The 24,877-nt window shown below is 48.1% G+C and overlaps 3 protein-coding genes across 15 annotated transcripts in view; 1 reads left to right on the plus strand and 2 right to left on the minus strand.

Moving 5' to 3' along the window:
• The window catches only part of Pmca (plasma membrane calcium-transporting ATPase 3), a 283,076-nt gene extending 277,597 nt beyond the window's left edge, over positions 1-5,479 (minus strand). For 11 of the 13 annotated variants that reach the window (XM_077682997.1, XM_077682996.1, XM_077682993.1 and 8 more), the window contains exon 1: positions 5,318-5,479. The gene's annotated coding sequence lies outside the window, so the exon portion shown is untranslated. The remainder of the gene's footprint in view (positions 1-5,317) is intronic. The other 2 variants (XM_077682995.1, XM_077682999.1) reach the window with 1 other exon arrangement.
• A 7,720-nt stretch (positions 5,480-13,199) lies between these two features.
• Positions 13,200-16,030, minus strand: LOC144153104 (tetratricopeptide repeat protein 27). The gene has a single exon (XM_077684764.1). It carries the CDS (start codon positions 15,843-15,845, stop codon positions 13,338-13,340), a length of 2,508 nt encoding a protein of 835 aa, XP_077540890.1. The 5' UTR covers positions 15,846-16,030; the 3' UTR covers positions 13,200-13,337.
• A 301-nt stretch (positions 16,031-16,331) lies between these two features.
• Positions 16,332-24,833, plus strand: Rexo5 (RNA exonuclease 5). Its single transcript, XM_077683482.1, has 2 exons — positions 16,332-17,732; positions 23,563-24,833. Exons 1-2 carry the CDS (start codon positions 16,624-16,626, stop codon positions 24,749-24,751), a joined length of 2,298 nt encoding a protein of 765 aa, XP_077539608.1. The 5' UTR covers positions 16,332-16,623; the 3' UTR covers positions 24,752-24,833.
• The last annotated feature ends 44 nt before the right edge of the window (positions 24,834-24,877 follow it).

Raw genomic sequence — 24,877 nt, forward strand, 5'->3', positions numbered from 1 at the left:
AAAAAAACACAATTAGCGAAGTTAATTTGTCTCTATAATGGTTATGTTCACAACGTTGACGAAAAGAAACAAAATAAAACTTAAAATGGATAAAATAATCCAACGTCTCTCGCTACTCCTAGCCATATTTGGCTGTGAATTTGCACTCTAGAGAAGCGGCATAAGAATGCAACGTATTAGTAAACAATTCTCTGAATTTCTGCAGATTTTTTTGTAATTAGATCGGCTCATTGCTTGAAAGTACCGAAACTTTCGCTCCCTCAGCCGCTAAAATCAGTGTGCTCTGTGTTGGCATTTAAATCGGCTCATTGCTTGAAAGTACCGAAACTTTCGCTCCCTCAGCCGCGAAAATCAGTGTGCTCTGTGTTGGCATACGTCTGCACGCCATCTCTTTTTTTCCCTGGGAGGTGGTGGTGGTGGTGGTAGTGGTAGTGGTGGGGGACTGTTCAACTGGACTCGTATAACGGGTGTTTCTGATTTACCTTTCTTGGGCCAATCAAACGGTGTATGGACGAAAGGGGAAAAACCTATTTATACACGCTCAGAAAGGTTTGTAGAATTGTGGGACAATGAGAGAGAGAGAGAGAGAGAGAGAGAGAGAGAGAGAGAGAGAGAGAGAGAGAGAGAGAGAGAGAGAGAGAGAGAGAGAGAGAGAGAGAGAGAGAGAGAGAGAGAGAGAGAGAGAGAGAGAGAGATCTAATAAAACTGGCGATGTCAGCCGGGGGCTAAGCTGCCTGGCTTACTACGCCAGATGAATGCGGTGACCATGATTATATGATGAGAAGGAACAAATATGATTTACTATTTACAAGGTCTGGTCAAGACCTGTGTCCTTTGGCTACGCCAATAAGGCTTTTGTAGCACGAGAGGCACGTTTTTAACTACTTCAAGGACCTAATACGTCCCTCAGTTCTAGTCCTACGGATAGACTAGGGTACACTCTGTATGTACTTGGTCCCTTCTCCTGATGCCGCATTCAAGAAAAGATGCAATATGCATATGTGCGATGAAACGGATTGCAGTTCTCGCGGCGCCTATCATAGATCCTCTCAGGCAACGATGCCAGGAGAAGCGCACTCACAGTCGGCCATGCGCAGCTGCTACGAGCGAGTGTGCCGTGACTGACGTGTCACGTGGAAGGGCGGCGAAGTGGTCGCACGTGTTCTCAAACAGAAACTACGATGAGGTTCAGAAAGAGCCAGGGGCTTCTCGGATTTCACGATCATTGCAGCGCGTTGTGAAGAGCGCTTATAATTGCAGGTTGCGACCAAGGTACTACTTAGACCTGTGCTCTTTTTTTTTTTTTTCAGAGCTGATGGAGCGTGGCTACCGACCAGCGTTACCGATAGGACCAGCAGCACCGACCGCCACACGGGAAAACTCACAACTTTCGGGGGAACTTCGGTGCTGAGAAAAAATTCGCCGTGGATTCGAACCTGCAACCACAGCCTGTCTAGAGTAGTGAACTGGGCCAATCGGGAGGCTAAACGAAGACCGTAGCGGAAGAAACGAAACTTGGTCCTGCTAGGCTGTTCCACGCCAGAACCGATGCGTGTATATATACCCGGGGATCAAACAAACGAGCTAACAAGGAGGTTATCTGAGTCACCTGGTAAGACCATCTTGGTTAGCTCAACTGGAACAAGCGCCGGCCGATAAGCTAGTAACTGAACAATCCCGAGACCAGTCGGAGCCCGCCTCTGCAAACTTGTGGCGGATATCCGTATCCAGGGATTTACACCCCCCCCCCTCCAAAAAAAAAAAAAAAAAGATTCCACAGGCCATAGCCACGAGCACCTCGCCCAGGCAGTCATATACTCCAACCCCCAACAGCCCCTCCCCCCAGAAGAATTTCGACACCCTCAAAAATCACAATTCTGGGTAACCCCCTGTCCGTGTCTTCCGGTTGGTAGAGCGAGCGCCCAGACGCGGTCATTCCAGGTTCGGATAATGATTGAGCAGATGAGCTGGCCGTTTAAAGAAGCATTGTCTAATACGCCTCTGCAGGCAGGCATGTGCCGATGTCGACGAGCTTGATGTTGGTTGGTTGGTTGGTTGCCTCATACCGCAGGGCATCTACGCTCGTGTGGCTCAATATGGGGGCGTGAAAGCGCCGTCGTCCTTGTCACCGGTGCCTTTCTCTTCTCCCCGCTACTATGACCTCGGCCGATCGCCCTTCTTGGGCCTATAAGCCAACCGCTTTTTGTGGAGTGCATGTCCTCTAGCTCATATGAAAGCCAGCGTTTGATATAGTGTGGTAATAACCACAACAAATTTCTAAATAAACTGGCGCAAATATTTTTAATTTGGCACCGAACTTCCTCAGATCTGAAGGTGGTGTCATGTAGTGTCTCAACGCGACACTAACATACAAACAGCTCCGTTTCAGTTTCAAAGCTAGAATAAAAAACCACGTAACCACATAAGAGGATAGGAAAGACTGCACTTTATTACTGTTTTAGCTGGGACAGGTCAAGAAACACATAACATTACTTCATCTCACGTATGTTGTTGCGCAGATCACTGTCATAGTTGCCAGCACTCGCTTTGGAAGCATACTTGAGGCTGGTAGATCTAAAAAATTCCGCTTTCAAACGTCTCAGGGCCCTACAAGCGAAAATGTTCCGTTTCAAGGTGTTTTTCAAGCGTTGTATTTCATTTGGGATGGCGAGGATGTACTCCACAAAATTTGGTGGACTGCTCCCTGCAATGTTAAACAACCTTAACGATAAGAATAACCGCGGCCGCTCGATGGCATAACGAAGTGGCAAGTAACTCCTAACTCGTTGTACGCCGAGCTGCGGCTATATATACTGTTTGACGAACTTATACGTCAAAACATAACGTTAGGCCTACGGTAGGCCTAACGTCAGGCCACGCATACCCGAGTCCATCCCCACCCACCCCTTTCCGCTGGGACGCAAGCAGTCCGGCTAGCTTCTTAGCAACAGTGACGACGTTGCTACAGCGTCATGTTACACCTGCGAAACCCAGGAGGTAGGATAAACGTGTTTGCCTGACGCACACCGGCTGCCCACGGGGGTAGAGAGGTCCGCATCGTGATCAAGGCGGTTGTGTGAATTGCCGTTCGCATACGCTGCTTTATGTTCCCGAAGGAAATGTGTTAGGGTGCAACGTAACGGCAGTAAGCGTACGGGCTATTCAACAAACTATCTACACGAGCAAGGCCTCATCGATTTCTCGAGTGCCACGCACGGCGCGGCAACGGCGGGAACCTGCAGCCTCTGCGAAAGAACGCACGACTAAACTTGCGTACCATATATATCCTCGAAGTCCTGCAAGTTATAGCTCCTCAACAGACCCCCTTGGAATACGCGGAAGCAAACACGTACGTCGGCATTTTACAGAGAGCATACCACGACCTTGATCTCGACCAACGGAGAGCACAGATGCTGTTTGATGGACAATGAATCATTCGAGAATGTTGCGTCACCGCCGATGTGTGTGTACGGGCGCAGTACATGTCAGGCGATCTATATATGTACACGCGGCGTATATCCGGGCCCCGGAATGCTTACTAAGGCTCAGCGGCCGAAGAGGCTTATGGCTTCTCTGCTGCGGGACGGGCGCACCAGGTATCAGGCGGCTTTCTTTGCATAAGGCCACTTTCGCGTCTTCTAGAGCCGTATTTTGGACGCCGTTACGGCATGTGTGTGCTGTACGTCAGAAAACCACACGCCGTTCCATACGCATATTTCGCCCACACATACACACACACACACGTTCAGCGTCGGCGCTGGCGTAGGCAAAAAAGAAACAGGCGTTGGAGCAGTTCCCAGCCCTTCTGGGCGATGTGCTCCCGCGAAGGACGAACTCGAGCGAAAACAAAAGCATCTCCCCTGTCGGAGCCGCCGAAGCGCGACCGCGGAGCTCGGATGCTTGTCAGGGGACGAGATCTAAGAATGCGAAAAGAGAAACGGGATATCGCACAAGTGCAGAGTGCTGAACGGCGCTCTCGCGGTGGCACCAAACAATGGATGCCGTGCCCCCCCCCCCCCCCCCCCCTCCCCGCCGTCATTTGGAATGCGCTGCAGCCGGAATCTGCGCTTATTAAAGAGTGCATACACTACTTGGCGCATTACGAGGAGGAAATCTCGAACCATCCGTGAGACAGTTCTGAAACTACACAGCAAAGACAAATGCAGGCTCGAAGGAAACGCGACACGACCGCGACTAGTCTTACGAAAAAAAAAGGGGGGGGGGGGAGGGGGGGGGGGGCGCATGAAAGACAAGATTTACAGCGGGGATATAGTTCTTTCAGAGTGAATAACAGCACTTTGATCGCAAAGCTCAGAGCCGTGCGTATATCTTAGAAGGCGGAGGGGGCGCGTCCCATGCCTATAGCTTGAATAAGAGCGCGTGGTTTCGGATGTAGGTTAGACATCTTACTGCGACGACTAATTTGAAGCGGCTTTTATTTCGTCAAACATGGCCATAGCAAAATGTGGTTAAGCTGATCAGGAAGAAGCCGCCTGGGCGGCTTTCGAGAACTGCAACGCTGTCGTAAACCAGCGTGCGCTGCGATCGAACCTGACCTAACGCAGCACGGATGACGCCATAGCCGCCGCCGTGCAAAGCGGCTAGCATTTGAAGGCGTGCCTTCGCCGTTGCCCAAGGTCCACTGTCCATGTGCTGAGACGATTTCGGCCAGCGAGCAAGTTTTTCGGCGGCGTATGTGTTGCGGCAGTGATTACAACGTACCAAACGCACATGTCGCACACAGTTTAGCGCACTAGCAGCCGACGTCTTCGGAACGCCCTGCGATGCATACTTTTTTTTTCGCTCTCTCCCTCTCTCGTCTAATGCACGATTACGGGAGGGACAGATTCCGAAACATAAAATTTCTGAAATTGACGCTAGCCTCAAACTCGCTTTTTCTTTTTTCTTGTCTGCCGCACATGGAAAGAACCAAGACGCTATCCTCCGCGGAAAGCCGCGGGTGTTGCCGGCAGGACCTGAAAAACTAAGCCCGAGAAAAAGGTGGTCGCAGTACCAGGTGATGCCGCCCGCGAGCACGCGAGGTGCGTTCATTTATGCCCGCACTGAAACGGCAGAGTGCGGGCTTCTGACGAGATAGGCAAATCAAACGCGCCTAACGAACGAAGGTGAGCCGGCCGGACAGCACATCAGGCGGCAGAGCACCGCAGACGATAGCACGCTGCCTTCGGCTCCGAGTCCTCGCGGGAGCCGGCGAGCGATGCGCCACGATACCATGGCGAAGCGCGGGTGACGTCGGTTCAGGCGCAAAAAAAGCGCCCTTTGCGTACAAGTAGGTGCGAATTTCGAGCACACTTACCCGCTTCTGTTTGGCGTCCTGATGTATTCCCAAATTTTCCAGTATTGATCACACTATAAATAGACTCAACCAGTGCACACAAAACGTCGCCCCTCTCCCAAAAAAGCTTCTGCACACCGCTGAATGATCTCTTGCGACTAGTCATGTGACCTTGCGGTCCAGCCGTTCCCCTCCTGCCATTTGTTGCCGCTGCGGGGCCGACGAATGCGCCACGGTAGGGCGCGACGCGCACGCCCGGTATTGTGCCGCCACCTCCCGCGCACGCCTACAAGCGCGCACAGGGCGTGAACCGCGCCGTTTCCGAGCGCGCGCGTACTCCTCGAAAACCGCTGACGACTGCTGCGATTATGATAATTGCCACCATCATCATCATCGATCACTTGATTCCTAAATACGCGATGATAACAATTTATGATAATAATAATAATTTATGATAATTTATGGCCAAACTCTCTGGGAGCACAGTTAGTCACCTGCAGCCCCCTTTATGAGCTTCAGAGATGGCAAGAATGGATCACCGTGGCACCAGCCTTCATTTCCTCTCGGTGGGCCGAAATCACATTTCAGAAACTTTGATAGCTCACTCAGCTGATGGAAGTGTCGATTGCTACAGCTGTAATACATACGGCATTGCCAGCACTGAATAATCGTATTACACTTGTGTTATCAGCCGATCAACGTTTTGTCATTTCCTATTTCGGCCATGCACTAATATTCGACCCTGATTTCGATTCTGCTCCTCAAGCAGTTTCAAATAGCGACGCTAACTCTAGTATCAAGACCAAAATATCTAATGACTTGTATATCTCAGTCTGGTGCTTCCATAACCTGCTATGTATAGTCCAACAAGTTACGCAGTAAAAAGGCGCAGATAAAGAGAGACTCATAATGACACAACCAGGTCCACAGCTAAAAAAACTGTAGATCATAAGCAGGCGCTGAGGTAAACGTTAAACGGCAGACAGGACGTAACCGCAGGAATTGCTTCTTCAGTAATATTGTAACCAGGGGCGGAATTAAGCGTTCTGTCTATTTTATGTGCATTCCGAAGTGTCCACTTTGATTTGAGCACGCCCTGACCGGCTGAGAGAAGATGACATGGATGTGACGCAAGACAGGCAAGGCAGAGCTGTCAGTTTCGGTGAAGTGGTGGTGAACAAACGTCTCGCAACTAAGACTACAGTACATCTTGAAATGGACGCGAAATGGGCATTTTGGAAATAAACAAAACTGAATTCTGCACGAAAATTATTTGCTGATGTCTAGCAGATGAATGACGAGAACTGGCAATGTTACAGCCCAAGTGAAATCAGAAATAAACACTTGGTTCAGTGAAATCGATCTATTGCACAACCTGCAAATGATATCTTATTACGCCTAACCCTGAATGGCCTGATAACGTGCTTGAATAAGTCGAGTTCGAATTTACTAACCCTAAAACGCCTGATAACGTGCTTGATAAAGTCGAGTTTGAATTGAAGAGAGTTGTTCGGAGTGTGCGTGACTGTGATCAAAAGGGACCACGAAGATAACATACTACTTCACTCCAATAGAAAAATAACATTTTCAGACTAACATAATTTCCAGTTTTAGTATAAACTTCAAGTAAATAAGTTATATATTGCGAACTGAAATATAAGAAACGGCAGCGACTCGCCAGATACTTTTCTACACCTAACTTATGACACAATGCACCCAACACGTGTGATAGGCTAATGTTAACGAAACTAACTCATCACTGAAATAGCTTTGCGGACTTGCAGCTGGAGCTCATAGTGCTTGTACTGAAGAATAACATTGCTTTGTGGCAGTGAGGTGATGAATTACAGGTAAACCTGGATGTAACGAAGTTGATAAAAATTCTGAATTTTTCGTTACAAGCAGGTGTCAAGTTAAGGCTCCCGTAAATGAAGCAGAAACTAAATCAAAATGCTAGACATCATAGATAGTGAACTCTCCCTTAAAGAATTTATTTCAGAGTTAAAAAAAATGCGTGCTCTGCACCTTCTACTTTCCCATGAAGTAATTCAGTACACGGCACTCCAAAGAATCAAGGTCACTTACCCCTGTATTCGCAAACGTAACTTATCAAAGTATCAATTTTGCCTTTCAACACCCTTCGGTGCCGAAGAGTGTCAAGACATCCAGTTTCAAGAACCAAACGTATGCTGAAAGGGCGCCTTTTCGCGAACTTGATGCTCTTTGCCACGCTCTACCTTTTTGAGAGAGTGTTAGCTAGGATATTGTACCGGACAACAAAGTTGATCATTGTTGTCACCCGCCGCGGTGGCTCAGTGGCTAAGGCATTGCGCTGCTGAGCACAAGGTCGCGGGTGCGATTCCCGGCCGCGGCGGCCACTTTTCTGATGGAGCCGAAAAGCAAAAACGCCCGTGTGTACGAGATTTTGGCACACGTTAAAGATCCCCAGGTGGTCAAAATTAATCCGGAGCCCTCCACTACGGCGCGCCTCATCGCCTGCGTTGCGTCGGCGTGTTAAACCCTACAATCAATCAATCAACGATCTTTGTTGCCGGAGGATACGGCACCTGAAATTGTGAGCTTGTCTTCAAAAGACAAAACTTTTCGCTTTCTTACAGCAGAACTCGTCACCGACAAACCTACACCTCAGAAAACAGTGGAGCCGCGCGACTACTCACCGACAGTTGGGCCTAGCACCTAATCGACAGCACACTCACACTGGAAACACACAGTAGTTTGCGGTGCAGGCAGAGTTCACTAAATTAGTGCATATCTCGAGCCGATTTTTCAGAAAAAGTGCAAAAAACAATGGCTCATCAGTATAGCGAATTCGTTACATCTAGGTTATCCGTAGCCATGCCTTCATTACATAGAGGTAGCAAGCACATCGATTTCAATGGGGCTGGGAATGGAGAATTGAAAAACTTTGTTAAATCCAGGAATTTGTTAAATAGAGGTTCGTTAAATCCGGGTTTAACTGTATTGGGTACAGGGAAGTATTGTCAGTAAAATCAAGATGCATTAGAAAGCCACGAGCCACTTTATACACAGCAGCGACCCAACGCTATCTCTTGAGCGGCTTTCGCAACAGCGCGATAGCTTTTGAAGCAGAAACAATTATCGACAAATCATGCCCGGCATTTTTTCGCAAGACAATGAGGGTTCACATGAGCTCAAGTTGGATTTTAGTCCGTTGCGAGAATGAAGTCTATGGCTGCGCTGCTGCACAGCATAGCCGCATTACTGCACACTGGAACACCAAGATACCTTTTACTAGACTTGATCAGAGACCCTACACCTCTGTTACCTCACGATAACACCCATTTCTGGCTGCTCCCCCAAGTGCATCCTGGGCTCTCGCCATGTCATATAATAGCACAGTAAGCGAGTAGTTTGAAACTACCACTAATGTAAACCTTTAAACATTAACTCCCAAGTGATGCCAGATGTGTTTCCCTTCGAACAAAATTGTAGCGAGGTACGAGCTGCTCAATCTTTGGAATAATGAAAACTTGTATGCTGTCTTCGTGGTGCCTAAGCAAGGTCAAGTTAACAAGGTTAAACTACTCAGGCTGCAAGAAAAGGTGGAAATGAACTTAAAGTCGGAACAATGCTGCCCAATACAGTAAAAGCTCGTTAATTCAAACTCGGTTAAGTCGAACTTGCGGTTAATTCGAACTCACGCCCTAGTCCCGGCCCAGCCCTGTATATATCCATGGGGGAAAAGTCCCGGTAATTCGAACGCGTCGGTATCCAGAACAGTTCATTCAAACTATGATCCCCTGGTTTCCATCACTCCTCGCAGAAGAAGTCGGCCCAGAGCGATTACAATGTGTTGCAAATCCAAACCAAACCAAATTTACCAGAGATGCAAAACAACGAAACAAAAAAACAACGTGGCACGCGCTACGCTCCTGCAACAGCTTATTTCACTTCTACAGAGGGCGCCGCGCCACCGGTGCCAGTGCTGCGGCGCATGCCATTATTATTTACGAAACAATATTTACGAAATCACCTGCCATAAATGTGCAGTAGTGCCTAATTCGCAATAACAAATCCAGAGGTGGCTTCTTTGTGTTCTGCCCCGACAGTGTGGCGCGATTTCCATTCATTCTAGCGCCCGCCCGCTAATTCGAAGTCCTCTTGATTCAAACAATTTTATGGTCCCCTTCAAGTTCGAATTAACGAGCTTTTACTGTATTCTCTATTTACACTCTTGAGAAGCAATTGTTAAAACCCAATTCATGCTAAACAATAAAATTTGCACAATCTTGATCATGCTGCACAGATTGGAAAAAAAGTGCAGTGTGCTGACCTCAAGCTAAAATAACATTTTCATTCCTAGTCTCCTGCAGTTGTCTTCTGAAGGCCCGATGGACATTTCTATCTTGACCGATCGCCTGAGAGGGAACACCACATCTTACAGACGGTGTACACACGTGCACCAGAGCACACCACAGCCCCGAGGTGTGGTGTGTGCCAGGGCCGTACCCAGAAATTTTTTTCGGGGGGGGGTCATGAATTTTGGGAAGGGGGTAGTTTTGCTGAAAGCAACAGTAAGTATTGTTTACGGGCTGCCTGGAAAAGATTTCTGGAGGGGTTCGAACCCCCAAACCCCCCCTCTGAGTACGGCCCTGGTGTGTGCTCTTTAAAATCCATGGCAATGCACTTGTTTTGGGATTGAGTAGGCTAATGTACACCACACTGGACTGTGCGTCATTGCAATGTGTGCCTCTTCTGTCATGGCTTTTGGTCAGTTTAGAGCAAAGGTGAAAACGATAGGACACATGTGACGGGCGCTGGCTGTGGCTCTCTCTTCGGAATTTCTTCTTGCTGGCCTAAGCATGCAGAAGGGACAAAGAACATCCAGACAAAAAGCACTCAAGGGATTCAGTTCACTGTTGTGCGGTAGAACCAATACGTGATTTACACCCATTTCCCCTTTCTCCTCAATAAGGAACTCCAACTTTTTTCCCAAAATCTTACATGGCCAAGTTTTACAGTTGCAAGAAAGATAAAGCACTCTAAGGAGCGGTTTAGCCGGTCTAGTGAGCTCAAGTTTATTGCTTGTGAGCCGCTTGTTCTTTCACCCATCTACACAGCATCAGTCTGTTAAACGGACTATTCCATCGAATTAAGGAATAAAGAGGAGAACTTATTTTGCTTTTTCCATCATAACACGAGAGATACTAGTGACATGTACAGCATCCCACCTGCTTTCTCTGTTCTGGAAAAACTGGCATAAGGTGAAAGAAAGAATTGGGTAAATGGGTTAAGGAAAGCCCATGAAATCGAACTTGTGCTGTGTGTGTTATGAAACTCCCCAATATGTGCACGTCACGTTGAAAACATGAACCAATTTGTTATTACTTAACCATAATATAACAAACTACTAATACAGAACAAAGTGAAAGTGTACAGGGGGGATTAAAAGAAATACGAACAACGGAGCACCCAGCCTCCGACGCATTCCGCACCGTCTGGCTGCGTTGTCAGTAAACGGCGCGCATGCGTAGTTCTTTCAGAGCGTTTGAGAGTGTGGTCTGCTGTTAGGGGAAATGCTTGATAAAGAAGTGATGCCGGTCATTTATTTTGGGGCGTCTTCTTATGCTCTGTTGCCACTGAATATATTGTTATCTACTACATTCGAGAGCCAAGCGCGCAGCAGAGGGATTGCAGCTAGCATGATGCCCTTCAACGATCACCCTGCTCAGTGGCGACACGCGTGAAAAGACGCCTCTAAATAAACTATCGGGGTCGCTTCTTCATCAAGCATTTCCTATAAATATAGGCCACACTCTCAAACGCTCTCGAAGAAATGCGCATGCCCGCACTTTACAGACTTTGCAGCCAGACGGTGCAGCATGCGTCGGAAGCTGTGTGCTCCGTTGTTCGCATTTCTTTTAATCCCCCCTGTACCTTATATAGCGCATTATTTTCCCACACACTAAACGCCAACTCGACCACCAAATATCTAAGGCCAGAGCATTGTCATGCTAGAATCACTCCAGGCATTCCATGAAAATAAGGAAGACTTACATGTGTAACACAAATTATACACCAAATTTCTCAACTTTTTGTTACGTTTGTCCTAATTTCTTGCATGTGTTTGTTACGTTTATCCTAATTTCTTGCAATCACTCAAACACGCTATATAATTAGGAAAAAAAGGGAATGGCCATGTGACCCACGCACTCTTTTCCCGCAACACAACCTATGATGTCTCTGTGATTGGCTGAGGCTGGCAAAAGCAAATACAAACTAGACAGGGCGTATAAGCTTGCTGAACTAGCCCTTTGGGCTTAAATTTAAAGCACATTATTTTTATAGCAGTAAGAATGGTGGGGTAAACAGTGGAAGTTAGAAGTACTGATGCGTACTGCTGTTGGTACTGCGCACACTATGACTGTTTTAGCTGCACAACAGTGCGGTGCTTTGGGGTTGTCTCAGACGACACTGGCCGATTGGCGGAAGCGACGGTGTCTTACGTAGCCATACTTGTCGAGCGAACACCACGTTTCACGAAACGATTCGTACCTTAACAAAAACAGGCCTGGTACAAATATGGCCAAAAACAAAGTAAAGGCAGAAAATGGCCCGCTGCGCCATGCTGCCGCCATCTAGGCTGCCAAACGGTAAACGAAGCTCCACAGCAGCTTAAAGACCTGTTCTTGTGATGCCATTGCAGAAGTCCTGGAAACACACGATTTGGCGGGATAATTAAAATCTTAATTAAATTGATTAATTTCTCAGGGAATAAAGCATTGTTTGCTTTCGGGCAAGTGCTGGGGGCACTATAAAACACGAAATCCTTCGAATAAAACAAACTTGTATTTTATCTGCATGGCCCTTTGACCGTGGTACTAATGTACCATCACTGATTGCGCTCTTGTTTTTTCAGATAAACATTGCTGCCACTTCATAAAAGTAATCTAATCTTATAAATGTTTGACCTCGCTATGTTTATGGCACCTTGGAATCTACCATGGCACTCCCATTAATCCTTTGCGGTCTGTTCTCGGGCCCAGCCCGACACGGCCGTACACGGCAACACGGCCGCAGCAATCCGCTGTCAGGGTACGCCCGACTCAGGCGTTCAAGGTTAAATTTTGCAGTTTTTCTCAATTTTTTTTTCTCACAGTGGATAAAAGGTTCGGCCGTTCTGGTCTGGACCTTTTACCCACTTTTTAGATCAGAAGGGCCGGAAAGGAGGTAAAGGCATGGACTGCAAAGGGTTAAACTCGCTGTAGCATCCATTGGCTACTCATTCGGTCTTCTCAAACACCTACCCTTGCTTGGGCTCCTCCTAATCCGAAACTATGCAAGCTTGCCTTCCCTACACCAGTAGTACATCCAAGAATAAGATATACATCAGACATTTGCAATGCCGACCCAGCCTACCTCATAACTTTCAAGAAATCTGTGCAAAAACGTGCAGCTTGTTTCACACACTATTCACAGATTTCTAGCATAACAGCAATAAAACTAAACCAAATTGCCAGCTTTACACATTGCCACAAACTTTTCTGCCTATCATCGTTTCATAACCTTCGTACCAATTTTCATCACGTTTCCACACCATGCCGAGTGTTACAAACTGAAATTACTCATGCGTCAATAACTGCCTTTTGCCCACTCATTCATACATAGTCAACAAGGATAGTTTACAATTGCATATCACCAAATTGACGACAGCAAATTCCAATAACCAACTCAAGAGCTTTGCAACTTTTTTTTTACTTACTCCCTGAGAGGATATTTCACTTTCATGCTCACATTTAAGCCATTTGTTGTATAAATATACTCCCTCCTATATGTTAATTGTGTACATTTTTATGAATGCCCCCTCTTCAATGGCCATTATAGGTTACTGTGAATAAATAAATGACACTTTGCACCAAGGTGGAATTGTTCTCCATAAAGTACTCAAATTTATGAAAAGCAACGTACAATGTGTGTACAGTAAAGACATGCGTTCACAGCCAATGTGCACAATGACAAAACTGTCAACACAGCGGTAGCATTGCAGCACTTTGGAAGTTCAGTTCAGAGAATCAACAAGTTGTGAAACTTCTTCCAACTTTGCTGCAAGGCTGTCAATTAGAGGGGCCAGTTCGTCAAGTGTCTGAGGCGTGTAATTCACTCTGTAGTTCTGGACCAGTGAAAGCGTCCCTTTCACTGTGATCCGAGCCGAGGACAGAAGCTGGCGCTTGCGAGCCACATCACTCACTCCCTTCGTCGCAGAAACGTAGATCTCCAAAAGTTCTCTGGAACGCACCAAATGCTCCTTGCAGGTCACTGCGTCCTTTTCCCAATTCTGCTTTTGGCCGTGACAGCGAAAAGACTTCTGGAAAAACTGCAGCATCCGTTCAATCTCCTCGACAGTAGTGTTCGAGCCCTCGCTTGAAATCCGATAGAGGGATGCATACGAGTACCAGATGTCGGCATCGGTGGTTACCACCGACGTCACTCGACCAAAAAGCTCCAGCAGCTTGGGTTTCAGGTGGGTGCCTGGCTTGCCATGCATGTCAGGGATGGCTTCTGCGACCACTCGCACCAACAGCTTGGCCACCTTGCCGTCCGAGTGCTTGCCCTTGATGTCGATGAGCCTGTGCCACGCGGTGATGCACTCCTCGAAGGCTCCGACGTCCATGCACACCAGCAGGTAGTTCTCCCACACCCTCCAGTTGTCGTAGCTGCACTTCAACGCTTCCTGCAGCACTCGCCAAGCCTTGGCCTTGTCTCCCATGTGTATGTAGGCACTGGCCATGTTGTTCCACGCCTCCAAGTTCTCGGGGTCTAGTGACACCACACGCTTATACGCCTTCACCGAGAGGTCGTAGTCCTCGACCTGCATAGCCGAGTAGCCCAAGGCAAACCAGGCATTTAGATGCATGCCATTCAGCTCTGTGGACTTCTCCAGATGTGGAATGGCTTCTGCAAACTGCTTCTTGTTGTAGTGAAACATGCCCAGTGAACGCTGGGCCCTGGCACTGGAGTGGCCCGATATCTCCCAGGCTTTGGAGTAGTGCTCTGGGTCCTGTGTGGCGTCGCCAAGCAGGCAGTAGAGGTGAGCTGTTTCACTTTGTTCCAGCAGTTTTCTCACGATCCCTTCTGCCCTGTCCCGACGGCCTATCTTGGTGTAGCAGTCAATGACCTCTTCCCAGAGCTCGTATTTCATGAAGACGTCCAGAGCACTCTTTGTGGCACCAAGGGCAAAGAACAGGTTGCCCAGTTCTTTCTCCACTTGCCATATTGACGGCATGGCCACACAAAAGAACAGCTCTTGCCTGAAGCCAGCGTGGGGATCAGGCGAATTGACAGCGTCGACGAGGCACTGGAGCTGGGACATGGAGCGTTCTACCCTCCGGCTGCTCTTGCACTCCAGTCGGCACCGGTGAAACAGTGCACTGAACTGCACTGACCACGCACGTGGCACTGCCAACACCCGCTCGACGTACGCCATCATTTCTTCGTCTCTCAGGGCATCTGGTGCACTGATGCTCTTGTTCAGAATGCACACTGCCAGAAGAAGGCTGGCTTCCTCGAGTGTGAGGCAAATTCCGCTAGGTGCCTCCGAGCTGAACTTGACCTCGTTCATGACAGTGTCATCGCTAAGCGGCACATTTCTGGGGAAATGCTTTGGCGTTTCTTTCGGCAAGTCTTGCAAGTCACCGCTGCCTTTGTGCTGTACTTCGAGCAGCAACTGCGCCAGCTCATTTACCTGGTGGTAGGTTCGCTTTCCAAGTGCGCCAGTTAGCTGGAACTCAAGGTTGGACACATTTTTCGCCATTTCCAAATAGGAGCGGCTGCTTCTCACCTCGAAGTGATACACGTGAGACATGGCGGCCTCTGTGTAAAATACCATATTCAGCTTTCTTTGTTCGTCACTTTCATTCCCTGAGGGCAAATTACTTTCGACCTTCGCGATTCGCTCGCAGATTTTACGATACAGTTCATGGGATCGGTCCAGCATGATCAACTGATGAACGTAAGCGCACCTCCAAGCCCACCAGTCAGCTGTCCAGCAACTTCGTAGCATTACACCACAGTCCAAGAGCAAAGCCTTGGCGATGATAAGAAAATTCGGCTGTTCGATCAAGTGATACGGTTGTTCCCCACCAATTTCGAGTGCTTGCAGGCACCGGAGCTGCTGTTCTTCAGAATTTCCGTTGGGAAAAACGTCACTTTCAAAGGACACAGCTGGTCCCGTCCAGTTGCACTGCACGAACAGCTTCAGGGCTGATACCCCGATCAAAAGCACCGCCAGAGTGCGACAGTGGCTGGCGTTTTGGAGGTAGTTCTCGCATTTTTCAGCAATTTCCTTCGAAAAAGCCGCAGCAGACGACACGTTTATCACTCTTTTTACGCGCTCGTCTGTGAATATACTCACGCAGTCTCCTCGCACGATGCAGTCCGCCAGAAAACACAGGAAACTGAAGTCGTCATCGTCTGTGGTACAGTCCCGCGCACTTCCAAACTTATCGGTGCGGCTCTCGCCAAGGACCACAGTACGCTCAATTTCTTTCAGTAATTGTGTAGCAGTCATTGTAGCTGCTTGCACTTCTCCAGTTATAGCACTTAATACCAGTTATGCGCTTTAAACTCGTTGTTTACCACAATACAAGCAATATCGGCAATACAAATAAGGCAAAGTGAATCAAGCAAGGTAACAAACACATGGCACATGGAGGAACATGGCAGCCACCATAGCAGAACTGGATCGTCACGTGGCTGGGCCAGAAACAAAGCCACGTTCAAGTTTTATCAAGTAAAGCAAGTTTTATCTGCAAATTATAGTGCTTCAAATCTAAAACTATTAAGTATTTTTAAAGCTAGAGCTTTAAAAATAAAGCTTATAAAATAAAATAATGCAAAATTAATTTGGAAAGTGTAATTTAGAGTTTTGCCAGGAGATCTGCAACTTGTTCTTAATTTTAGTTCAACTTTTATTTTTTTGCTTAGTTCTTGTATGCAGCTATTTAGTTTCACAATGCACAGTAGAATAAATCCTGCTACAAAGGGAATAGCCGTATGTCCAGTACGGCCATACACATCCAGAACGAGCCGTGTAGACCCGAAGCGAAGTGCGCGTTTGTTCACGTGTAGACTGTGGCTTTTTTTGTGCACTTTAAATTAGCAAATACTGTATGCGACATGGTATTGTTTCGTTATATTTTGCTCAGTACTGAAATCGAGCAACGGTACGACACTCTTGAGGACACTGGTGTATGGTAGCTACCCCGTCACGCACGGAGCAGCAGATATCGTCCACGTGCTTCTCAGACCTTGGTGACACTGAACTTATTTCGTGACTGATCATCGTGATGGCAACGGTTGATAGTGAAGCCAAGAGGCAAGTTGGCCTAAGCTCCAAAAAGTTGAAGCGTATGGAGTCCAAGAAAAGGAAGCTTAAGGCGTTTTTACAAATATGCGCCCAAGCACCCTCAGCCGATGCGTCAGACGGAGGCCAGAACAAACGTCCAACACTTGAAAGAGGTGCCCCCAATACAGCACCCATTTCCGAGGGGGAGGCTGCGGACGCCTTGGAAAAAGAAGAACCGATTGAAGAGGAATGGGTTAGGCTCAAACGTGAAAAGATTGCCCGCTGTGAAGCTCGCATGGCGTTTCCTAAATTTTACATGACTGACATGGGCTGCCAGGCTGCTTGGACCTGGCCGGACTCCCACAACAACGTCAGTGGCAGTGCCGGCACTGAAGAAGGGAAGCCTTTTGTGTTCCTTCAAGACATCCAGAGCCTGCTGCTTGTATCCATGATGGGCCCGGAATCGCCGATATTGACCCGCTGGTGTCGGTACATGCGCTATACCAAGACCAGCCACACTGTCGTTGTCATTGTGAGTGGGTTATCGGCCGATGACCTCGGTGAAAACGCCAAGAACTTTGACAACCTAAGGCAGCTGTTTCCCGACGGCGGTGTCCGCGTGGATCCTGCCGCACGATACGGCTCCACGACGGAATCTGAACTGACGCAAGTGCCGATCAGTGTGCGGAGCGGCCTCAGGCTGCGTCACGTGTTCGGCTCATTAGAGGCCGCCGAGGCGGCCGGCGCGATTTACAAGTGTTACCGGGCGTTCGCGCCCATTGCTGCACCCGGAGAGGGCGGGGAGCCTTCGTCATCACAAGCGAGTAGCGACGGTGCTCAGCCTCCGGCGGAGGCACCCTCATCACAAGCGAGTGGCGACGGTGCACAGCCTCCGGCGGAGGCAGCCGACAGCGAGACAGCCGAAGCCATAGCCGCGGCAAAGAAACGCCGGAAGGCCGAAAAACTGATTCGCAGCCCGGATGTTTTTCCCCGCACCATGCTTTTGTTAAGTCCTGTGCAGATGTTGATGGAAGGCTATCCACTGATCCCATGCAACAACACGGATGCCTATGTGTATACGAAGAAAAAGTACCGTCCGGTCCACGACAAGTAAGCGTAATGCGTATTCTATTATTGTGTGCAAGTGGTTGCAAGGGGCCGTGGTGTGATTGGATTCCGCCTGATGAATAGATTTGAAGAGAGAGAGATAAAACTTTATTCGGTTTATGCCATTCAGGTGGCGCTTGTAGCCGGTGGCATCCTCCACTCGAGGGCAACTTCCACAGCCCTATCGATTAACCGGACCTGAAGGCCCAGATCGGAGCTGCGGAGCACGGCCTCCCAGTGCTCCTCAGAGGTGATTAGTAAGGACGTATTTTGTGGGCATGCCCATATAGCGGGAGAAAGGGCGGCGTGAAGACTTAGGTGTATGTGTGTCAGGTGAGCTGGAATGGGGAAGGTGTTTGTTTGTTGTAAATGCCAAGTATGTGCTTTGTTGTTACCCAATCGCTGGTCCAGCAGTGGGTAGATCTGGCGGGAGAGGCGGTAGTGTGTTGTGATGTCATGAGATGTGACCAGGCGATCCCTCGCACACCCGTGATAGGGATAAAGATTAGGCCCTGCCGGGGTTGTGAACCCTCGGGCAAGTTCGCGGGCCGTCTCATTTCCCTCAAGGCCGGACTGCACGAGTGCCCAGGTCAGGCACATTTTGTTGTCTAGGGATATCGATCGAAAATTTTCCAAAAATTTTGAGTTATACTCGTGATAATCTGCCTGTGGCAAAATTTGAAAGGTTCATTTCTTAACCGCACAAGTGATAAAAACTGTGTAATCTACTGATTGTGGATTGTCGGAAAGTGTGTAAACATCCTGTTTAGCAGTTCACCCACATACATTCCATACCACGAGGGGCAGGTATATAAGTGGCACTGGCCCTTATCCATCAACTTGACCCTGGCAACGTTCAATGCACGAAGCAGAGTGTAGTATTTTGCTAATTGGTCATTCAGCTTAACAATACAGTGCAACAGAAACAAAGACTTAAGCTGAGGCACACAGGATGAGCACTGACTTCCAACTGAACTTTTATTACAGAAACAAGCCTCATTTATACACACGCATGCACACACCTACGATGAAACATTCAACACGATAGGTAATCTATATCAAATGTGCCGGAAACATGACATTCAAAACAGACGCCAATATGATTATCAGCCTGCCCGCACTCAGCACGTGTGTGTACATTGAGATGGCAAGCTAGGTTGCTCTGTTTCACACGTCAAGTTCCCCTTGGGAAATTGTGGAAGCTGCGGAAATCAGTAGGCTAGGCGAAGATTGTGTCAGCGCTCCTTCCATAGCCCTGTCCACAAAGGAACTTGAGTATCTACACGTGCGAAACGGAGCAACCTAGCTTGCCACCTCAATGTACACACACGTGCCGAGTGCGGGCAGGCTGATAATCATATTGGCGTCTGTTTTGAATGTCATGTTTCCGGCACATTTGATATAGAATACCTATCGTGTCGAATGTTTCATTGTAGGTGTGTGCATGCGTGTGTATAAATGAGGCTTGTTTCTGTAATAAAAGTTCTGTTGGAAGTCAGCGCTCGTCCTGTGTGCCTCAGCCTAAGTCTGTTTCTGTTGCGCTGTATTGTTAACAATGCACGAACCCTGTCAGACATTAGGTGGGATATCATAGGGTTAAGTGAAGTTAGAAGAACAGGAGAGGGCTTCATGGAGCTGACTAGTGGGCATGTTAAGCTACAGAAGACTCCAAGAGAAGAAAGAACACGGGGTGAGATCCTTAATCCATAGAGAAATAGCAGGAAACGGTGAAGAATTCTTCAGCATTAACAAAAAAGTCGCAGCCATTGTGATCAAACTAAACAAGCAATACAGGTTAAAGATACTGCAGGTCTATGCACCAACAACTAGCTACGATGAATAGGCCGCAGGCATCTTCTACGAGGACGTGGAATCAGCAGTGAAGAAGGGAACACAGCTCACAATTGTGACTGGACACTTCAACACGAAAGTCGGTAAGAAGCAAATGGGAGAAACGTCAGTGGGAATTTTTGGAATAGACAATCACAACAGTCGAGGAGATGCACCGGTGGGATTTGCGGAGAGAAATAACCCGTGGTTGATGGGCACATTCTCCTACAAGCAAAAGAATAGGAAATGGACATGGAAAGTGCCGGATGGAACAACAAAAAACGAAATTGACTTCATTTTAAGTGAACCCAGCTATTGTGCAGGATTTAGAGGTGCTAAGTAAGATTCGGAGCAGCGATCATAGGATGGTTAGATGCAAGATAAGGCTGAATCTCAAAATAGAAAGAAGGAATCTCGTGAAAGCTAAGAAACCCCACATGGAGTCGGTCAGAGCCAGGACAGAGGGGTTTAAAATAAATCTTTAAAACTAATTGGTGCTTGTTAACGAGAATGGGTTAGTGTGGGCAGGCCAAATGACAACCTAACATCGGCGCTCAATGAATCAGCAGCAGCTGCGGGAGAAGCAACACGCAGAGAAACTGGGAAACTGACTAAGAAAATGAAGGAACTACTTGCAAAACGTAAGAAAATGAAAGTGTCAAGTACGGTGGATCAAGTTGAGTTAGCAGAGGAGATTAACAGAAGTGAAACGGACGACATGGCAGTGACCGAGGAAACGCTGCTATTGGGAGGATGCTTGAAAGCAACTAAGAGGAGCAAAGACAGGATGTACGATTCCCGGCTGCGGCGGTCGCTTTTCTGATGGAGGCGAAGAGCAAAAACACCCGTGTGTACGAGATTTCGGCGAACGTTAAAGATCCCCAGGTGGTCAAAATTAATCCGGAGCCCTCCACTACGGCGCGCCTCATCGCCTCCATTGCGTCGGCGCGTTAAACCCTACAATCAATCAATCAGACAGGATGTACGCACTCAGAGACGAGCAGGGTAACATTACACACAGCTTGGACGAAATAATAAAGGTAGCAGAACGATTCTACACCAGGCTGTATGCCAGCGACGTCAGACCAGGGGAAACTGCTGAGAGTGCAAGCTCAACTTGCGATGCCCCACAAGTAACTAAAAAGGAAGTTGGAAAGGCTCTCAAATGCATGAAAATAGAAAACGTGACAAGGGCGTAACCGTTGATCTTTTGAAGGAGGGAGGAGATACAGTACTGGAAAAGCTTGCTGCACTATTTTTGAAAAGCTTGAAGACTCAAAAACTTTCCATAGCCCGGAAAAATGCCAACATTATTCTGATTCGTAAGAAGGGAGATAGCAGAGGCCTTAATAATCAGACCCATCAGCCTACTCTCAATTGTTTACGAGCTGTTTGCCAAAGTAATAGTTAACCGCGCAGGTGACAACCTGGATTCCCAACGACCCAGAGAGCAGGTTGGGTTTAGGAAAGTGTACTCAACCATGGATCACATTCATGTTGTCAATCAAGTAATAGAAAAATCTGCAGAGTACACTACACCCATTTACATGGCATGTATTGACTATGAGGAAGCATTTGACTCAGTAGCTATGCTAAACACATTCAAAGACCAAGGAATAGAAGAGACCTACATAAGGCTTCTAGATGACATATATAAGGGATGTATGGGCGGGATAACATTTCACAAGCAAAGCAATGAATTCCCGATTTGAAAGGAAGACAGGGAGGTACCATCTCACCAAAACTGTTCACAGCATGTCTGGAGGGGTATTCAGAATACTTGATTGAGAAAAACTCAGGATTAAGGATAAACGGAGAATACTTGAGTTTATTGAGGTTTGCAGACGACATAGTCTTGCTGAGTGAGACTGGAGAACACTTGCAAGAAATGCTTGAGGAACTACAATCAGAAAGCACGGCCGTGGGGCTGAAAATAAGTATGAATAAATCTGAAGTAATGAAGAATATGCATGCCGAAAGTGCCGTCTTCAACTTAGGAAACGAAATGCTAGAAGTGAAAGAATATAACTACCTCGGACACATGGTTAGTGCTGACCCCAACCACGAGAGAGAAATGTGACGCAGAATAGGTGTGGTTTGAGGAGCACTCGGCAAGCACTCCCAAATAATGAAAAGTAAGCTACCCCTATCACTCAAAGGAAGATATACAACCAGTGCCGGTGATGACATGCAGGTGATGACATACGGCTCAACAGGCCATGGAACGAATAATGTTAGGAGTAACACTCAGGGACAGCAAACGAGCTTCCTGGATCAGGGAACAAACTTGAGTAGAGGGTATCATAGTTTAAGTAAAGAAAAAGAAATTGATTTGGGCTGGCCATGTGGTGAGACGAACCGACAACTGATAGACAATTAGGGTAAGGGAGTGGATACCAAGAGGTGGGTCTAGGAGAAGGGGAAAGCCAATAACGTAATGGAGGGATGAAGTAGGGAAATTTGATGGCCAGCAGGGGACTCGAGCGGTGCAGGACAGCAACGCTTGGAGGTCAGTGGGAGAGGGCTTCGCCCTGCAGTGGGCCTGAGTAGGCTGTTGATAATGATGCTGATGATAAAGACGATGACTTATCTATGACCTGCCCTCTCCTAGGAGGCGTCAACTTCCGTGCGCACAGACAGGTTCTCACCGCACCACACCATCTCACAAACTGGGCGAATTTCACCGTCACGTGACCATTTGTACTGTGGTGTGCCGGGATATGTGCAACAGCTTATTAATGTGGCCCGTGTATGCCTGTGGAAAGCGGCGTGTCGTTTGTCGCGGATGGACAGATTTTGGGAAGAAGTAGCCTACACACAAAAGCGACTTCACCTTAAAATACAATACAATCAGTTGCCTTGAATACAATGGAAAGACGGGCTTCCAAAAAGGATGTTAACAGACCTTAACCGGACATTAACATTTTGATGGAGTACGTGCGCTCTATTCATTGCAAAAGTGAAAACGCGCTGAAAAGCTAATAACATTTGCTTTATTACAAGCAGTGCAGAAATCTGTTCAAAAATCTCCGGTTGAACGTTTGGCATGCTACCAATTCTATGCTGCAAGACTGCTCTTCTTGGTTAGAAGAGGAAAGGCTGCACATGATCCCTACCCGTGTTTGCAGGAACAACTTTTAGTGGATCGAAAGTTTGGTCATTGACAAAAAACGAAACGTTAAAACTCTATCAAAGAATCTTTCCAGTGTGTAAGATTGGTTACATAGTGTGTGAATCTTAGTATTTAGCCGTTCTGTTAGCCTGTGGTCACGCATGCTATTACAGTAGGCAAGAGGTGCCAAGCCTATGCCCTAGCATTTCACTGCACTTGTTGCCTTTTCTGCTTACACTAATCATTCTTTATTTTCACGCTTAGCCTAATGTGCTATCAATTTCATGCCATCTATCGTGCAGCTTACGCCCCACGCCAGCAGTCAAACCAATTTTAGCTTGTATACAAACTCCGGAAGTTCAGAAGCCCACTTCTTTTACGCCACGGAACAATGACATATATATAGGAGGGGAAACGGCCCGTTGCAGTGGGAGCAGTAAAGCGACCAGATAATGTCACAATGAAAAATATCGCCGACTCTGAAATTTCTGCGACTGCAAAGGAGAGGGTAGCGGCACCTGATAGACGAAATGATAGCGGCCACAATTCATTTCATGGCTGCGCAGTGATATGCTGATCACGTTGGCCACGCAGCTTCTTCGCCCGTAATAGCTGCCGCTAGCTTAGCCTAGGCCAAGTGCTTATAACGTTATCTGGCCAATCTAGAAGGCATCGTTTCTCCTCCCATCTTGTTATTACTCTGCACTTTCCGCCTACTTCACGTTGTGACGTAATAAAAATGCAGTGGCATTGGTAGCGACTACCATCGAAATGGTGGCTTCTGCACAAGTGTAGGCAATCTATTGCCCACAGTTTACAAGTGCACCTCTGTTTACAAACGTACGGCATGTCTGTAGAGTTCTTCTTTCCCATTCTGCCGCCCCTCGCCAGGTCGCCCATGTACGGCCTGGACTGCGAGATGTGCTTCACGACCGCCCGCAAGAACGAGCTGACGCGCGTGACCATGGTCGACGAGGACGAGAAAGTGGTGCTGGATGAGCTGGTGAAGCCGCGGAACCGCATCATCGACTACCTCACCCAGTACAGCGGCATCACCAAGGAGATGCTGGACCCCGTGTGGACGCGCATCGAGGACGTGCAGCGGGCCATCAGCGAGATCCTTCCCGCTGACGCCATTATGGTGGGCCAGTCGCTCAACGGGGACCTGCACGCCCTGAACATGATGCACCCGTACGTCATCGACTCCAGCGTCGTCTTCAACCTGACGGGAGTGCGCCGCATCAAGTCCAAGCTCAAGCTGCTCACCGAGGTCTTCCTCGGAGAGGCGATCCAGACGGGCACCGACGGCCACTGCTCGGCCGAGGACGCCTCGGCGAGTCTCCGCCTCATCAAGTACAAGCTGAGCCAGGGCCTCTTCTACGGAGACTCAGCCCTGCAGAAGGAGCACGAGCTGATCATAGAGAAGGCGTACCACAAGTACGACGAGGTCAAGGCCCTCACGGACGTGTACGTCTATGACCCCAAGGAAATAGAAGAGACACAGCCTGAGAAGGAGCCTGAGAAGGAGCCTGAAGAGGAGCCTGAAGAGCCTGAGGAGCCCATGGAGGAGGCAAAGAAAGCACTGCGAAAGACCCCCATTCCCAAGTGTCTACGCCAGCTGAAGGAGAAGGAGTTCAAGGGTGCTGTAAGCAACCTCTTCTCCTACCTGAATAGGGAGCAGAACAAGAGACCAACGCATCTCATTGGCACCAAGCAAGTTCTCAGCAACTACCCGAATTTTGTGCTGAATGCCACGGTGCACACGGAAGTGCAGAACAATGGCGAAGCAGCGAAGGCGGCAATGTCTGCAATGAAGACCGAGCAGCTGGTCATGGTGGGGCTGAATGCGCGGTCTGTGAATGGTAAGCTGGGGAACTTGCGCGAGCTGGACGGGCTTCTGGCCAGCATCTATCGCAGCTGCCGTAAGGCATCCTTGTTTGTGCTCCTGTGCGAAGGGTCCAAGGATGAAGGCACACAGGTGACCCAGCACGGGGTTTGCTTCGTGAAGGTCAAGCCGACGGACGCGACTGTGCCAGTGCCGTCTAGAAGGCAACAATACGGGGCTAGACTTCACTGGTGACTGCACTGCTTGCAATAGTGCCATTAGTGCTGACCCTGTACCACATGACGTCTTGTTATTAAAAGAGCGTAATTTTATCGTGTGATAGTAGCATTAATAGGTGTGCTGCCAGCACCTGCGTCCTCC

This window comes from Haemaphysalis longicornis, unplaced genomic scaffold (genome assembly GCF_048455015.1).
Source record: "Haemaphysalis longicornis isolate Haplotype H1 unplaced genomic scaffold, Haemaphysalis longicornis Haplotype H1 scaffold_9, whole genome shotgun sequence".
NCBI classification, from domain to species: Eukaryota; Metazoa; Arthropoda; class Arachnida; order Ixodida; family Ixodidae; genus Haemaphysalis; species Haemaphysalis longicornis.

Excerpts from the sequence above, each read along its gene's own strand:
- LOC144153104 (XM_077684764.1), bottom strand. The coding sequence starts at position 15,845 with ATGACTGCTACACAATTACTGAAAGAAATTGAGCGTACTGTGGTCCTT.
- Rexo5 (XM_077683482.1), top strand. The coding sequence starts at position 16,624 with ATGGCAACGGTTGATAGTGAAGCCAAGAGGCAAGTTGGCCTAAGCTCC. Across the intron at positions 17,733-23,562 it reads TACCGTCCGGTCCACGACAA|GTCGCCCATGTACGGCCTGG; the intron begins GTAAGCGTAATG and ends GCCCCTCGCCAG.